At 44.5% G+C, this 17,342-nt stretch overlaps 1 protein-coding gene across 5 annotated transcripts in view; it reads right to left on the bottom strand.

The window, feature by feature from the left end:
- UPP1 (uridine phosphorylase 1) overlaps positions 1–17,342 on the bottom strand; it is a 66,749-nt gene that overhangs the window by 31,491 nt on the left and 17,916 nt on the right. For 3 of the 5 annotated variants that reach the window (XM_069730384.1, XM_069730386.1, XM_069730385.1), the window contains exon 2: positions 15,389–15,449. The exons of 1 other annotated variant lie outside the window; for it this stretch is intronic. In XM_069730384.1, the coding sequence (XP_069586485.1) occupies positions 15,389–15,441 (53 nt within the window). In that variant the 5' untranslated portion in view covers positions 15,442–15,449. Of the gene's footprint in view, positions 1–8,980; positions 9,047–15,388; positions 15,450–17,342 lie in introns of those variants that run through there. One more of the 5 variants, XM_069730387.1, reaches the window with a different exon arrangement.

The raw sequence follows: 17,342 nt of genomic DNA, 5'->3' as shown, positions 1-17,342 counted from the left end.
GAGCAACCAGCAGTAAGGAATCACATATCTGCAAGCTGGACTAAGACAAAAATTAAGCAAAACGTGGAACAGGAAAATCAAAACTTAGCTTGTCCTGAAGATAACAGACACAGGGAGCAGAGGGAAAAAGACACGCTGATTACATTGATAGCCGGCGAGGAAATGACAAAAAAGCCAGGTTAAATAGGAAACTCCCATAACCTGATGGAACAGGTGGACACCAGAGACCGCAGAGAACACAAGTCACCCAGTACCATCAGTAACCACCAGAGGGAGCCCAAAAACAGAACTCACAACAGTACCCCCCCCCTTGAGGAGGGGTCACCGAACCCTCACGAGAACCACCAGGGCGACCAGGATGAGCCCTATGAAAAGCACGGACCAAATCGGCAGCATGAACATCAGAGGCAATCACCCAAGAATTATCCTCCTGACCATAACCCTTCCACTTGACCAAATACTGGAGTTTCCGTCTGGAAACACGAGAATCCAAGATCTTCTCCACAACATACTCCAATTCACCCTCCACCAGCACCGGAGCAGGAGGCTCAAGCGAAGGAACGACAGGTACCTCATACTTCCGCAACAACGACCGATGGAACACATTATGAATAGCAAACGATGCCGGGAGATCCAAACGAAACGACACAGGGTTAAGAATTTCCAAGATCCTATAGGGACCGATGAACCGAGGCTTGAACTTAGGAGAAGAGACCTTCATAGGAACAAAACGAGAAGACAACCACACCAAGTCCCCAACAAGAAGTCGAGGACCCACGCGGCGACGGCGATTAGCAAACTGCTGAGCCCTCTCCTGGGACAACTTCAAATTGTCCACCACATGACTCCAAATCCGATGCAACCTATCCACCACCATGTCCACTCCAGGACAATCAGAAGGCTGCACCTGACCAGAGGAAAAACGAGGATGAAACCCCGAATTACAAAAGAAAGGAGAAACCAAGGTAGCAGAACTAGCCCGATTATTAAGGGCAAACTCGGCAAGCGGCAAAAAGGAAACCCAGTCATCTTGATCAGCAGAAACAAAACACCTCAAATAAGTTTCTAAAGTCTGATTAGTTTGTTTCGTCTGGCCATTCGTCTGGGGATGGAATGCAGACGAAAAGGACAAATCAATGCCCATCTTAGCACAGAACGTCCGCCAAAATCTAGACACAAACTGGGATCCCCTGTCAGAAACAATGTTCTCCGGAATGCCATGCAAACGGACCACGTTTTGAAAAAACAGAGGGACCAACTCAGAGGAGGAAGGTAACTTAGGCAAGGGTACCAGATGAACCATCTTAGAAAAGCGGTCACACACAACCCATATGACGGACATATTTTGAGAGACAGGGAGATCCGAAATAAAGTCCATGGAAATGTGCGTCCAAGGCCTCTTCGGGATAGGCAAAGGTAACAACAATCCACTGGCCCGAGAAATGCAAGGCTTAGCCCGAGCGCAAACTCCACAAGACTGCAAGAAAGAACGCACATCCCTCGACAAGGAAGGCCACCAAAAAGACCTGGCCACCAAGTCTCTAGTACCAAATATTCCAGGATGACCCGCCAACACAGAAGAATGGACCTCGGAGATGACTCTACTGGTCCAATTATCCGGAACAGTCTTTCCGGCGGACAACGATCAGGCCTATCCGCCTGAAACTCCTGCAAAGCACGTCGCAAGTCTGGGGAGACAGCCGACAAAATCACCCCATCCTTAAGGATACCAGTGGCCTCAGAATTTCCAGGGGAGTCAGGCACAAAACTCCTAGAAAGAGCATCCGCCTTCACATTCTTTGAACCTGGCAGGTATGAAACCACAAAATTGAAACGGGAGAAAAACAGTGACCAATGAGCCTGTCTAGGATTCAGACGCTTGGCAGACTCAAGGTACATCAGATTTTTGTGATCAGTCAAGACCACCACACGATGTCTAGCACCCTCAAGCCAATGACGCCACTCCTCAAATGCCCACTTCATGGCCAAAAGCTCCCGATTACCAACATCATAATTCCGTTCAGCGGGCGAAAATTTTCTAGAAAAGAACGCACATGGCTTCATCACTGAGCCATCGGAGCTTCTCTGCGACAAAACCGCCCCCGCTCCGATCTCGGAAGCATCAACCTCAACCTGAAAAGGAAGCGACGTATCTGGCTGACGCAACACAGGAGCAGAAGAAAACCGGCGCTTAAGTTCCTGAAAGGCCTCCACAGCCGCAGGAGACCAATCAGTAACATCAGCACCCTTTTTAGTCAAATCCGTCAAAGGCCTAACAACACTAGAAAAATTAGTTATGAAGCGACGGTAAAAATTAGCAAAGCCCAAGAACTTCTGTAGACTCTTAAGAGATGTAGGCTGCGTCCAGTCACAAATAGCCTGAACCTTGACGGGATCCATCTCAATAGTAGAAGGGGAAAAAATATACCCCAAAAAAGAAATCTTCTGGACTCCAAAGAGACATTTAGAACCCTTTACAAACAAAGAATTGGCCCGCAGGACCTGAAACACCTTCCTGACCTGCTGAACATGAGACTCCCAGTCATCAGAAAAAACCAAAACATCATCCAAATACACGATAATAAATTTATCCAGATATTCACGAAAAATATCGTGCATAAAAGACTGGAAGACAGAAGGAGCGTTAGAAAGTCCAAAAGGCATCACCAAATACTCAAAATGGCCCTCAGGCGTATTAAATGCGGTTTTCCACTCATCACCCTGCCTTATCCGCACAAGATTATACGCACCCCGAAGATCAATCTTAGTGAACCATTTAGCCCCCTTAATGCGAGCGAACAAATCAGTCAACAATGGCAAAGGATACTGATATTTGACCGTAATCTTATTCAAAAGGCGATAATCTATGCAAGGCCTCAAGGAACCATCTTTTTTGGCCACAAAAAAAAAAACCTGCTCCCAAAGGGGACGAAGATGGACGGATATGTCCCTTTTCCAAGGACTCCTTAACATAATTCCGCATAGCAGTATGCTCTGGCACTGACAGATTGAACAAACGACCTTTAGGGAATTTACTGCCAGGAATCAAATCTATAGCACAATCGCAATCCCTGTGAGGAGGAAGCGAACTGAGCTTATGCTCCTCAAAAACCTCCCGATAATCAGACAAAAATACCGGAACCTCAGAAGAAGTAGATGAAGCGATAGAAATCGGAGATGCATCATCATGAACCCCCTGACATCCCCAGCTTAACACAGACATTGTTTTCCAGTCCAGGACTGGGTTATGAGTTTGTAACCATGGCAGACCAAGCACTAAGACATCATGTAAATTATACAGTACCAGGAAGCGAATCACCTCCTGATGAACGGGAGTCATACGCATGGTCACTTGTGTCCAGTACTGAGGTTTATTCATAGCCAAAGGTGTAGAGTCAATTCCTTTCAAAGGAATAGGAACTTCCAGAGGTTCCAGACTAAACCCACAGCGATTGGCAAATGACCAATCCATAAGACTCAGGGCAGCGCCTGAATCCACATAGGCATCGACGGAAATGGATGATAATGAACAAATCAGCGTCACAGACAGAATGAACTTAGACTGTAAAGTACTAATGGCAACAGACTTATCAACCTTTTTTGTGCGTTTAGAGCATGCTGATATAACATGAGCTGAATCACCACAATAAAAACACAATCCATTTTTCCGCCTATAATTTTGCCGTTCACTTCTGGACTGAATTCTATCACATTGCATTATCTCAGGTGCCTGTTCAGAAGACACCGCCAAATGGTGCACAGGTTTGCGCTCCCGTAAACGCCGATCAATCTGAATAGCCATAGTCATGGACTCATTCAGACCTGTAGGCGCCGGGAACCCCACCATAACATCTTTAATGGCCTCAGAAAGGCCATCTCTGAATTTTGCAGCCAGAGCGCACTCATTCCACTGAGTAAGCACCGACCATTTCCGAAATTTCTGACAATATATTTCTGCTTCATCTTGCCCCTGAGAGAGAGCCAATAAAGCTTTTTCAGCCTGAATCTCTAGGTTAGGTTCCTCATAGAGCAAACCCAATGCCAGAAAAAAACGCATCCACATTGAGCAACGCAGAATCCCCTGGTGCCAATGCAAATGCCCAATTCTGAGGGTCACCCCGCAGGAAAGATATAACAATCTTGACCTGCTGAGCAGGGTCTCCAGAGGAGCGAGATTTCAAGGAAAGAAACAACTTGCAATTGTTCCTAAAATTCAGAAAACTAGATCTATCTCCAGAAAAAAACTCTGGGACAGGAATTCTAGGTTCAGACATAGGCGTATGTACAACAAAATCTTGTATATTTTGAACCTTAGCAGCAAGATTATTCAGGCTGGAAGCCAAACTCTGGACGTCCATGATAAACAGCTGAGGTCAGAGCCATTCAAGGATTAAGAGGAGGAAAAAAAAGCAGTCAAGCTGCAATTAAGGCTAGGCAGCAAACACAGAGGAGGGGAAAAAAAAAAAAAAAAACTTCCTCAGACTACTTTTCCTCCTACTTCAGCCAAAACGATGACCAATTTTTTCGGGCCGGCTATACTGTCATGATCCCAATGGCAGGGGATCACCAAAAGGACAAGCACAAAAACAAAACAAGCTCTAGGGTGATGGGACCTGAGCTGACCGCGATCCTGAACCTAAACACACAACTAGCAGTAGCCGGGGAACGTGCCTACGATGATTCCTAGACGTCTCGCGCCAGCCGAAGTATTAACTTCCCCTGTAAGAAGAAACACAGACCTCACTTGCCTCCAGAGAAACACCCCACAGAAATAGCAGCCCCCCACATGTAATAACGGTGAAATGAGAGGAAAGCACATACGTAGTTATGAAAATAGAATCAGCAAAAATGAGGCCCGCTAAAGCTAGATAGCAGAGGATACAAAAGTGAACTGCGCGGTCAGCGAAAAACCCTTCAAAAAACCATCCTGAAATTACTTGAACTCATGTGCCAACTCATGGAACATGAGGAGTAATTTCAGCCCACTAGAGCAACCAGCAGTAAGGAATCACATATCTGCAAGCTGGACTAAGACAAAAATTAAGCAAAACGTGGAACAGGAAAATCAAAACTTAGCTTGTCCTGAAGATAACAGACACAGGGAGCAGAGGGAAAAAGACACGCTGATTACATTGATAGCCGGCGAGGAAATGACAAAAAAGCCAGGTTAAATAGGAAACTCCCATAACCTGATGGAACAGGTGGACACCAGAGACCGCAGAGAACACAAGTCACCCAGTACCATCAGTAACCACCAGAGGGAGCCCAAAAACAGAACTCACAACAGAACGCATTCTTCCCCCCTGGTTGGCCGTATAGGAGATCCGATTGTCTCGGTCCTGATTGGGTCGACCCTGGGAAGCAGAACCCGGTGCCGGAGCCCATCTAGCATTACAAAAGGGTCTGAAACGGGCCTGGAATTGGCGACGAAAAAGCGGTCTAATCCTCTGCTGTGGAAGAAACTTGCTCTTCCCTCCTGTGGAATCTGAAATAAGCTGATCCAGCTTCTCTCCGAATAATCGACCCCCCTGATACGGTAGGGTTGTAAGAGACTTCTTAGAGGGAGAGTCTGCCGCCATGTTCTTAACCAGAATGCCCTTCTAATGGCAATTGCATTTGCCGCAGCAAAAGAGGCACAGTCTGCAGCATCTAAGGATGCATTGATCAGATAGATTCCAGCAAGTGCTATCTGAGTTGACATTTCTGCCAGCTCCGCTGGCAAATCCCTTTCTTGCAGAGCCTTTTTTAAAGACTCTGACCAAGACATCATAGCTTTAGCAACCCAAGTTGCCGCAAAAGTGGGAAAAAGTGCTGAACTCGAAGCCTCAAAAATGGATGAGTCAAGCTCTCTATAAGACGATCCGTAGGATCCTTAATAGACGAGCCATTAGAAAGGGATAACAAAGTGTTAGAGGCTAAACGGGACACCGGAGGATCTACCGAAGGATTTTCTGCCCATTTACTACATAGCTCAGCGAAAAAGGGATACCGCTATGGCGCCGAGAAGCGCTGGAAGAACCGCAGCGCTGATGGAGCTTTGGGGACTGCGCGTCGCTCATTACCCGACGCCAGATCGACACAGGGACGGCCAGAGCCTGCCTTAAAGGTAAACAGTGCCTGTATTAGGAGCCCCCTTTCCTACCCTTCCTCCCTTTTTGCAAGCTGAACCCTGTGAGAGAAAAGGGTCAGCGAGGACTTAAAAAGTCTAGCGGGGGAGAGCAGAGCACATGACGGTGCAGGAACCCTAGCTCCATTTCCTGCACTGAGATAAGGAGAGGGACCGTCCACCACCCCATCTATCACCGCAGCAGAACAGAGGTGTAGAAATCAGGGGGGGGGTCACATGGACATCTAAGGGCACCTGTACAGCCTATGGTCTTAGATACCTCAGGGTGGTCAGGGCCAAGTCCGGTGTGCAATCCCACGTCACGGGTAAGGATACATGGAGAATACTCGCACGTGCTTGCCCGTTGCTGGTTTGGGGTGATGGGGAGATCGGACCCTCAAAAGGGTCCGTCGCCCCCTCAATCCATATGATATAGAGATGAAAAAGGGTCCAAAGGATCCGGAACCCAGAGGTGTGCCTCCTTCAGATACTAAGCAAGAACTGGGTTCTCTGGTAGCCAGTGTCAGGGTGTATACGACGGAGGAGGAGCTAAACTTTTTTTATGTTTACTTAGTGTCAGCCTCCTGGCGGCAGAAGCATACACCCACAGTCCTGTGTCCCCCAATGAGGTGAAGGAGAAAAGGCCATACCTCTATTATGACTGTCTTCAATTTTTGGCCCCAGTGATTATTCTTTGATCATAAGTGGCTTCCTTTTTCAGTTTGTTGTTTGTAATGTTTTATTATGATTTTGCATTCAAAATTTTTTTTTTTTCCGTCATCCCTTGGGCAAAGGCACAAAAGGAACTACCTCCAGCTTGGAGGCCAGGGAGGAATCTGAACTGGAGGCCGGATCTGGGGGACTTGAAAATGATGAGCTAGCAGAGACCACCCTCATAACGTAGACTATCGATACCTCCTCCAAGCTACCCATCATCCAGGGCTGCTACCATCAATGCCAGTCGAGAAATGGAAGTTGCTGTGAGGATGGGGATAAGGATTTCTGTCAAAGTCTGGCCTGCTATTTCTGCCATGTCTCTATTTGTTTGAGGCTGAGGATCAGGACTGCCATACAAATAATTTTGAATGCCGCAAACCTCTAATTTGTCCAATGCCGTTTTTCTAACCACTAGAACGGTGGCAGCTTTTTCAAGAAAACAAAAACTGGCCATAGGACACCAAAGAAGGCCACTAAGCCAAGCCACCTGCACGACACCTTCCATCTCCAGTGCCAGCCTCCCATCAGCCAGGACCACCTCCAGTGCCAGTTACCCAGAAGCCAGCAACACCTCATTCAATGCCAGCCACCCGGAAGCCAGCAACACCTCCTCCAGATCCAGCCACCACCACCTTCTCCAGTTCAACGACCTTGGCACCAAACAACCCCCTCACCACCATGTCTCCTGCCAGAAACACCTTTTGGGTTGTTGGATTGTGGGGCAAAACCCAGAGGACAATGGCCAACGGAGATACAGAAATGAGGATTTCTGTTCTGAGATGCCACCACAGCCACAGAAGCTACCTGAAACACAGGAGGAGGGTGGTATATTTGGGATGGACAACCCTTTCCTACCGAACACTCCAGACCATGGGGTCATCTCACTCTTTAGTCCTCTTCCCTCACTTACCTCCTATATCTCCACTCCTGTTGCTGCTCCCCCACCTTTTCTACTCCCAATCCTGGCCCTGATTTGAGTTCTCCACCTTCTTATTATAATTTGTCTTTTTTTATTTATTTTTTTTTCATATTACTGATGTTTTGGCATATGACATTAATATGTCTATTTGATTTTGTTATTTTTTATATACTGTTATTAAAATATTGTTTGAAAATACAAAACACCTTGTTCTTTTATTTCACACTTTCCACAAACACGGAATGCTGTAGTGTTTACAGCATATCTGTAGTGACAATACATAAGCAGGCCTACAGTATTGTTGATTTTCCCATTTTCCCTCAGATATAAGGGCCTTATATTTTCTCCTCATGTGTCTTTTAGGCTATGTATACACGTTCAGGTTTTTTTGCGTTTTTTCACAGTAAAAATACTATAAAAACTCATTAAAAATGCATACATTATGCATCCTATCATTTAGAATGCATTCTGCATGTTTTGTGCACATGATGCGTTTTTTCCGTGAAAAAAATGCATCGCGGTAAAAAAAGCAGCATGTTCATTAATTTTGCGGATTTTCTGCGTTTTTCCGCTATTCTATGCATTTGGGAAAAAATAAGAAATGCACCAAAAACGCGTCTAAACGCGGTAAAATCGCATGCGGATTTCTGGCAGAAATGTCCGGTTTTTGTCAGGAAAATTTCTGCAAGAAATCCTGACATGTGCACATACCCTGAGTGACCAATGGTGGAAGTTGTTTAATATATTTTTCATTATTAAAAAAAATATAAGTGGGGTAGGGCGGCTGAGGGCATAGATGTCTGCCTAGCCCTTGCTGGTTATTAAATATAAGGGACTCCATGTCATATTTTTGGGGGTCCTCCATTTTAATAACCATTAATGGCTAAGTAGACAGCTGTGAGCTGATATTAATAGCCTGGGAAGCTCCATGTTTATTACCCCCTTCCCAGGCTATAAACATCAGCCCCCAGTTGTCGGCTTTCCAGCAGCTGGTTATTAAAAATTTGGGGGACATGTATAGTAAGCTGCACTGCACTCATTATATATCTCAATTACATCTATCTATAGCTGTAATTAAGATTGTTTTATTAGTTTGTAAACTAGCTTGAAATGACAGAATTCCTGTATGTAAAAACTGATGGTAAAAACGTATTGCATACAGATTGCAAATGCATGCCATAAGAATGTCATATGGATGCTAGGTGGGAAAATTAGCATTGTATTCGCATGACACTCACCTGAACTTTCAGGAACAACATCGGATCGATTTTAAAAAGCAGATGAGTGTGAGCCCTTAAACTGTAAAATAAATAGTCTACTGGGGCAAGTGACAAAAATTTCTTTCAGGAAAAGAAAACCCCCTCCCCGCAAGGTGCCGACCTTTGATTTGTATGTCTGGGAAATAGCTTCACGGGAAAAGCAAGTTCTGAAAATTCCCACACTAAACATTTACAGCCAAGGAGTACAATAAAAACTTCAGAATTCAATGCCGTAGCCTATTTCCTGTAGATGAGTTTGGCACCAAAACCTATTTTCCACTGGCTAAATGTAGAAAATAACATGACAATTAGGTTATATCTCTGACATGTGGACCAAGGTTCAGCTGGATGTATACCTCACCCACCATGGGAATATGATTTTCTAAGCAGTTTTCCTGATGCGTCCGTCCAGGCTTTTCAGATTATCACCCCTTTGACCTCCACAGGATCATTGGCTGATCATTAAAACAATAATTTATTCTATTGTCTTAGTGCAGCAAGCACTGGGGTGCTTCCCTATCAACCAAAAGACACAGCAACCAGGTGGTTATACAAAGAAATGTAGCAATGTAAAGAACTGAGCTTTTGTTTGATCTGGAATCCATAAATTACGGTATGTAATAACCTTCAATGGTATCCTGGGAGCCTTTGAGCTAAAGAACAACATATTTAACTCCTTTAGGGACTTGCCTTTTCTGACTTACATATTTCAGACTTATCAAATATGAGATTGGAGATTACCAATCAGCTGATATCTGTTCTTGCAGTGGCCAGATGTCAAGAGTTTATGGATCAAAATACCGCAGCGTTGTACATTGCTTTGTGGCTGCTGCCAAATACTACAGTTTATCTTCATTTTACTGGACATGCAGCAGAAAATGAGCAGATTGGTGAAGGTGCTGAATGTCGAATCTCCACCAATCTCATATTAAGGACTCAATTAATCTGTACTTGTTTCATGTAGGTATTTTGGCTTGTCTTTTTTTCTTAGGCTGCATTCACATGCAGCGGTCATGCTGCAGTTTTAAACCACTGCAGGCCTGTGCCCCTCTGGTCTCTCTACAGCTTCCCAAAAGCTTAATCTTGCATGATTACAGCTGGTTTACTTGTAAAACCAGGTGGTCAAGGAAAGAGATAATCCCGAAGATTTCTCCTGCTCCTGCACTGGTTAGAAGAACGTCAACTTCTTATTAAACGGTGTAAATTTCTTTTGGCACTGTAGGAGATGATCTCTGTTGAGAGCTCCTGGAGCCTTAAAGCTCTCAGCTGTGCACTGTTAGCTACCCCCATCTCTCATATAATCTGGGTCTTGGCTAGCACTCATTGTCAGAGGTAGTTTATGCTGTATGGCTGGAGGTGGTGGTTGATTATTATAGGGGAAGGCGTTTTGGTGGATTTGTGTGAGACTGTTGCTAGGTTTTGAGTGTGTGATAATTCCCTTTCATTCCTCTGTGAGCATGTTTGTATATAATTGTCTAAGGGTCACTTCCGTCTGTCTGTCTTTCTGTCACGGATATTCATTGGTCGCGGCCTCAGTCTGTCATGGAAATCCAAGTCGCTGATTGGTTGCGGCAAAACAGCCACGACCAATCAGCGACGGGCACAGTCCGGAAGAAAATGGCCGCTCCTTACTTCCCGCAGTCAGTGCCTGGCGCCCGCATACTCCCTTCCAGTCACCGCTAACACAGGGTTAATGCCGGCGGTAACGGACCGCGTTATGCCACGGGTAACGCACTCCGTAACCGCTGCTATTAATCCTGTGTGTCCCCAACTTTTTACTATTGATGCTGCCTATGCGGCATCAATAGTAAAAAAATTTAATGTTAAAAATAATAAAAAAAACAAAAAACCTGCTATTCTCACCCTCCGTAGTCCGCCAAGCCGCTCGCGCCGGCCACCATCTTCCGTTCCCGGCGATGCATTGCAAAATTACCCAGAAGACTTAGTGGTCTGGCGAGACCGCTAAGTCATCTGGGTAATTTCGCAATGCATCCTGGGAACGGAAGATGGCGGCAGCTGTGCATGTATCGCCGGAGCTTCGGTGGATCCCAGGGGGTGAGTATATAACTATTTTTTATTTTAATTATTATTTTTTTTTTTAACAGGGATATGGTGCCCACACTGCTGCATACTACGTGGGCTGTGTTAGATACCGCGTGGCTGCTATATACTACATAGGCAGTGTTATATACTATGTGGGCTGTGTGATATACTCCGTGGGGTATGCTATATACTACATAGGCAGTGTTATATACTGCGTAGGTTGTGCTATATATTACGTGGCCACTGTTATATACTGCGTGGGCAGTGTTATATACTACGTGGCTGCTATATACTGCATGGGCAGTGTTATATACTACGTGGCTGCTATATACTGCGTGGGCTGTGCTATATATTACGTGGCCAGTGTTATATACTATGTCGCCTGTATTATATACTGCGTGGCTGCTATATACTGCGTGGGCTGTGTTATATAGTACGTGGCTGTGTTATATACTGTGTGGCCACTGTTATATATTGCGTGGCCTGTATTAACGCATCGGGTATTCTACAATATGCATGTATATAGCAGCCACATAGTATATAGCACAGGCCACGTAGTATTTGTCTGCTATATACTACATGGCTCCTATATACTACGTGGCCTGTGCTATATACTATGCGGCTGCTATATACATACATAAATGCATATTCTAGAATACCCGAGGCGTTAGTATCGGGCCACCATCTAGTATTTGTATATTTGGTAGGGACAAAAACAATAGGAAAAAAGTGGTGTAAAGCCACAACATAGCCTTTATGTGTGAAGTAACTCATAGAAGAAGTTAGCAACCCGCACTACCAACCACACACGCTGTGGTTATTCCTGGTTAATACACCTTCGCTGGACCGCAGATCTCGGGTGCCAAAAGCCAGAAAATATACCATGTGGAATATAGGCAGAAATAAAAGCGGCAGCACTCACCAATCTTCTTGCAGGCTATTTATTAATGAATTAGAAAGACATCTTCACGGCTCGAGGGGGTGTGGAAACAAGGACATGTGGAGACTGAACGACGGCCGTTTCGCACCTCCCAGGTGCTTCAACGGGTTCCGAGCCGTGAAGATGTCTAATTCATTAATAAATAGCCTGCAAGAAGATTGGTGAGTGCTGCCGCTTTTCTTTCTGCCTATATTCCTTTATGTGTGAGCCAACTTTAGTGTCTTTTATTTCCATTATCTGAGCTGGAAAATTCAGAGACCCCTGATCACTGGACGGCCTCTGTTTGGAAGTATATGGTGGAGTTTCACAGACTATTTAATACAGTTGTATCCAGTAAAAAAACATGCAGCATATCCTATGTCTTTTTTTCATTGGAAATCCATATGTGATGGCTGTCACTGATTGGCAACAGTGTCTGTAAAACATGTATATTGGGAGCTTTTCTGGTGTACACAACGCATACTGTGAAATGAGCCTTACTATGCCACCAACAATGTGTAGCATTATGTGACCTGCTGCTGTCTTTCTGGGTGAAGACATGCAAGTTGTGACTGGATGAGGGACTGGGAAAATCAAGTATCTACCAGGTCCTCTGCAATTTATGGGATCTCATGAATCTCGGTTAATGATTTCTCTGCATACAGTCCCTCCAGCTCTAGATGACCTCTCTAGAGATTTCTATTCAGGCCTATTGTTACCATGTGCATGCAGAACACAACCCTCCCTGCAGCATATCTACCCTTTTACAGCATTTCTTCCCACAATGTGAAGGGTGCTTATTGGCAGCTTGATCACCATCATTAATTAGAAAGAGAGGAATATCTCACTGAATTAGTTTCAATTCTATCAACTTCCTGATTCATTGGCAAGATTCACATATAGTATAAGTAACTTTTACCAAAAAAATAACATTTTTTTTCGTCCTAGTTGCATCAGTCTCTTTTTCACTGAATGTGGTAGACAGGCTGAACTTTTATGTCCACTGACTTTTAGCAATGATCAGTTAAAAATGAATGAAACTAGGAAGAAAACCTGAAGTACAAGTATGTTTTCCTAGTTTCATCTGTGTCTCACAGATCTCCATAGGCGTTAATAGCAGAGTTTCATCTGGAAAATGGATGAGAATAAGATAAGACCTGAGCCTCACGATCCAGAAACACGGACCTGCTTTTCAAACTGATGTGTCTATGGATCAATAAAGTCTATGCGTCATTGTGCTGTTCGAGAAAACAAAGTGCAGCTCCATGATGTGTCCTATGGATGTGCGAATGTAGCCTTGCAGGTGATGTAATTGCGGACAACAGATCCGGTTCAAACACCCAAAATTCCTATGCGGATCTACAAATTACAGTAAAGATACAGAGCTGCTAAGAGCAAGCCTGACAGAATCCTACAGGAACCTGCCATTAGGTTTTAGCTATAAAAGCCATAGCCACCACGTCCTTCAGCCTTCTAATACTTCTCTAACAAGGACAGAGTATCCTCCGGGCAGCCCCGTATACCTTAGCACTACATTCTAATGGGGGATTCCAGATCATAGAATCATGGAATGGTAGAGTTAGAAGGGACTTCCTGGGTCATCTGGTCCAACACCCTGCTCAAAGCATTCATGCTCAAAGATCATGCTTAGTGCCCCCTCTCTGCCTTGTAATGCTGCCCCTGAATTAATGATTGATGCCCATAGATATGATGCTTTACCTCTGGTGTGGATGAAGCAGAAGACGCCATCCGCATTATTCATACAAGGCAGATTACAATGCAGTGTTGGAAAACATTACAGATTTTTGTGAGCCATACGGCATTGCCTGCAGAGTATAGTAGGCTTGTTAGAAATGTATAGAAGTGAACCTGTCACCATGAAAAAGCCGTCCAAACTGCAGGCACCATGTTACAGAGCAGGAGGAGCAGAGCAGTATGATATGTAGGGAAAAGATTCAGTATAACCTGTGCTTTAATCATTTACACCTCTGCTCTTTCTGGGATTATCGGCCCAGCGAGCGGTGCAATCGGCGGCTGACTGCTTTCTTTGGATAAGGGAGTAGAAAGATAATTGCCAATCACTGATGGCACCGCACACTGGGCTGATAATCCCAGGAAGAGCAAAGGTGTAAATGATGGAAACCCAGGTTATACGGAATCTCTTTTCCCAAACCTATACATTAATGCGCTCAGCTCCCCGCTCTATAACAGGCTGCCTGCAGATGAAAACTGTTTTAACATGGTGACAAGTCCCCTTTAAAAGACTAGAGAAAAAGCAAGCAATGGCTTTTATCTGAAAACCCTAATTACAGGGGCTCTATAAGGGGAACCAGCCAAGACGATTTTACTGATAGAAAACTATTAGTAAGGCTGTGTAGGTTTTAGTACAACAATGAAGTGGATACATGTTTTATAGGAATCTGATGAGCAGGCGTTGAAAAATCAAGCTTAGTAAATTTGCCAGTAAGTGCAGTGGTGGCATGTAGGTACCTGCCCGAATCCATTTCCATGCTGACCTGCATATGTCTTGCTCTTGATTTCCGGCTCATTGGATTACTACACAACATGTATTATTTGTATTGTGGTACTAACACCTATCCAGCTTTACCACTAGTGTCAGTAATGCCATCATCCTGGCAGCCACCTCTAGAGCTGGTTTTCCCTGTATCCTGCCAGAGATGCGATGTGCCAGTACAGTGACAGTCCTGAATGCTTAGAATCCATCCTGCGGTATAGCGCGATGTGCTGCACACAGAGGAGACAGTACTACTGAATACAGCAGATAGTAACATAGTAACATAGTAACATAGTTAGTAAGGCCGAAAAAAGACATTTGTCCATCCAGTTCAGCCTATATTCCATCATAATAAATCCCCAGATCTACGTCCTTCTACAGAACCTAATAATTGTATGATACAATATTGTTCTGCTCCAGGAAGACATCCAGGCCTCTCTTGAACCCCTCGACTGAGTTCGCCATCACCACCTCCTCAGGCAAGCAATTCCAGATTCTCACTGCCCTAACAGTAAAGAATCCTCTTCTATGTTGGTGGAAAAACCTTCTCTCCTCCAGACGCAAAGAATGCCCCCTTGTGCCCGTCACCTTCCTTGGTATAAACAGATCCTCAGCGAGATATTTGTATTGTCCCCTTATATACTTATACATGGTTATTAGATCGCCCCTCAGTCGTCTTTTTTCTAGACTAAATAATCCTAATTTCGCTAATCTATCTGGGTATTGTAGTTCTCCCATCCCCTTTATTAATTTTGTTGCCCTCCTTTGTACTCTCTCTAGTTCCATTATATCCTTCATGAGATAGTGCTGAGCAAACACGGCAGTGATTAGCATGCCACGTTACTTCTACTGCAATGCTTTTTATTACCTGTAGAGTATATGGGGGGCACATTAGTCCCGGAGCACTTACCCCGACTGTGACGGCTCATGTTGTCCCTCTTTGCTTATCGTAACTGGTGCCATATTGAAATCTGGAAGAAATGAATAATGCATATTTGGCAAAATGATGGTTTTCTAAAGTTACAGATTTGACACGGACTCAGATTTTGTTTTTCACAAAGTTTGTTGCTTTAGTTATTTATAGCGGCATTTTGTAATAACTAGATTGTTGTGAAGGGTGATCAGATGAATTGAAAAAAATGCAAAGTCATTACTGGCATGAACATTAATTTATTCACAAATAACCAATTTGGGCTAATTTTCAGCTCTACCAGTTACCGCAAAATAACAGTGCCAGCATGATCGGCGCCAGGATGTCGGCTTATAGGGAACCTATCTGGTCCTCCATGGCCTCCAACCCCGCAACATTCAGCTATGTATGATTACACTGCCTCCTTTTTTTATTTTTTAAATCAGATACATTTTTATTAACAAAATTTAAACAACAATCTCAATATTGCCAAATTTAAAAGAATCACAAATTCCAAAGTAAACCTTCCCTCCCCTCCTCCTCCCCTGCTATTACATATATGAACAGCAAGTGATTGATAATACAACCTTTAGTCGGGATTATCTTCTCTCTAACCATGATGTCCTCAATGTCTCAAATGTTTTTTTCCCCTTTTCTTTTAAAGGGAACTTGTCACCCCCCAGGTGTTTTTAAACTAAAAGAGCCACTTGTGCAGCACTAATGCTGCATTCTGTCAAGGTGGCTCTTTTAGTTGGGGTCCCTTTCAACGATGCAATATCCGTTTTTGTAATTTGTCCCTCATACCGGTAGTTTGTCCGGGGGCCATGTCTTTTCCCCCCGCACACAAACGCCTCCCAGCCATCACTAAGGCCTTCCGCACGCCGCCTCTACTTCCTTCATCAACATCCCTGGCGCCTGCGCTGTAAGTTTTTTTCGGGCATGTGCAGTTTGCGCTGCCCTTCGACTCCCATCACACGATGGGAACTTACAGCGCAGGCGCCGTTAATGAAGGAAGTGGAGGCGGCGCCCAGCGCGAGGAGTATTGAGTCAAGCAATAACGAATGTAACCTCCACCCATCTCCCCGCCCAATCCACCCTTTGAACGTTTAATAAACAGCTCTATGGGCTTGTGATCCGAGATCACTCTCGGAGGTATTCCACTCCGCAGACCATTTGTGTCATTAGATCATTACCAAATGCCATATCTATTCATGAGACAGACCCATGAGTCGCAGAATAGCAAGAGTAACACACTTCATTTTCATTTCTCACTCTCCACAGGTCCCAATTTCTTTTATACAATTCCCAAATTACGTCAATTTCTTAATATCTTTACCTCTTCCCTGTTTATGTCTATCCCACCCCTCATCTATAAAATTATTGAAATCACCAATAACCAATAATGGTAGCCCCGTGCCCCGCTTAAATAATTCTAGTACCTCAAGAATCTACCCCCCCACGAGTACCGAGGTGGTATGTACATAACCACTATACATATTGATTGCCCATAAATTTTATAGATCACAAAAATATATTGGCCTTCACTATCAATATGGCTTTCAATTTCTTTGAAGGGCGTAGATGCCCTTATCAATAAAGAATCCCCCCTAGCATATGAAGAATATGTGGAATTGTATGTGTGGCACCCCAGGGGTTCAGTCGCCACAGAGTTACCGCACCTCATCTAGAGGTGTGGTATCCCACTCTCAGGTAAGGAGGGAGCACTACCAAGGACTCTAACACTCACATCCAACACACACTAGTTCAGTCGGGGCACCTGGGCGTACACTTAGGGAGGAAGGCCTCATCCCAGGCTGGATAGGAATGGATGTTGAAAGTGGGTGGGGTAGGTAGAGTAGGGGAGGAGCTAATTAGGAAGAACAGTGCAGTGAGCAGATAGAGAAGTGGAGCTGAGCAGACGTGAGGGTCTGCAGCTCCTGACAGATGGAACAGA

Source organism: Ranitomeya imitator, chromosome 6 (genome assembly GCF_032444005.1).
Source record: "Ranitomeya imitator isolate aRanImi1 chromosome 6, aRanImi1.pri, whole genome shotgun sequence".
NCBI lineage: Eukaryota > Metazoa > Chordata > Amphibia > Anura > Dendrobatidae > Ranitomeya > Ranitomeya imitator.
This window is presented reverse-complemented; position numbering and strand designations above follow the sequence as displayed.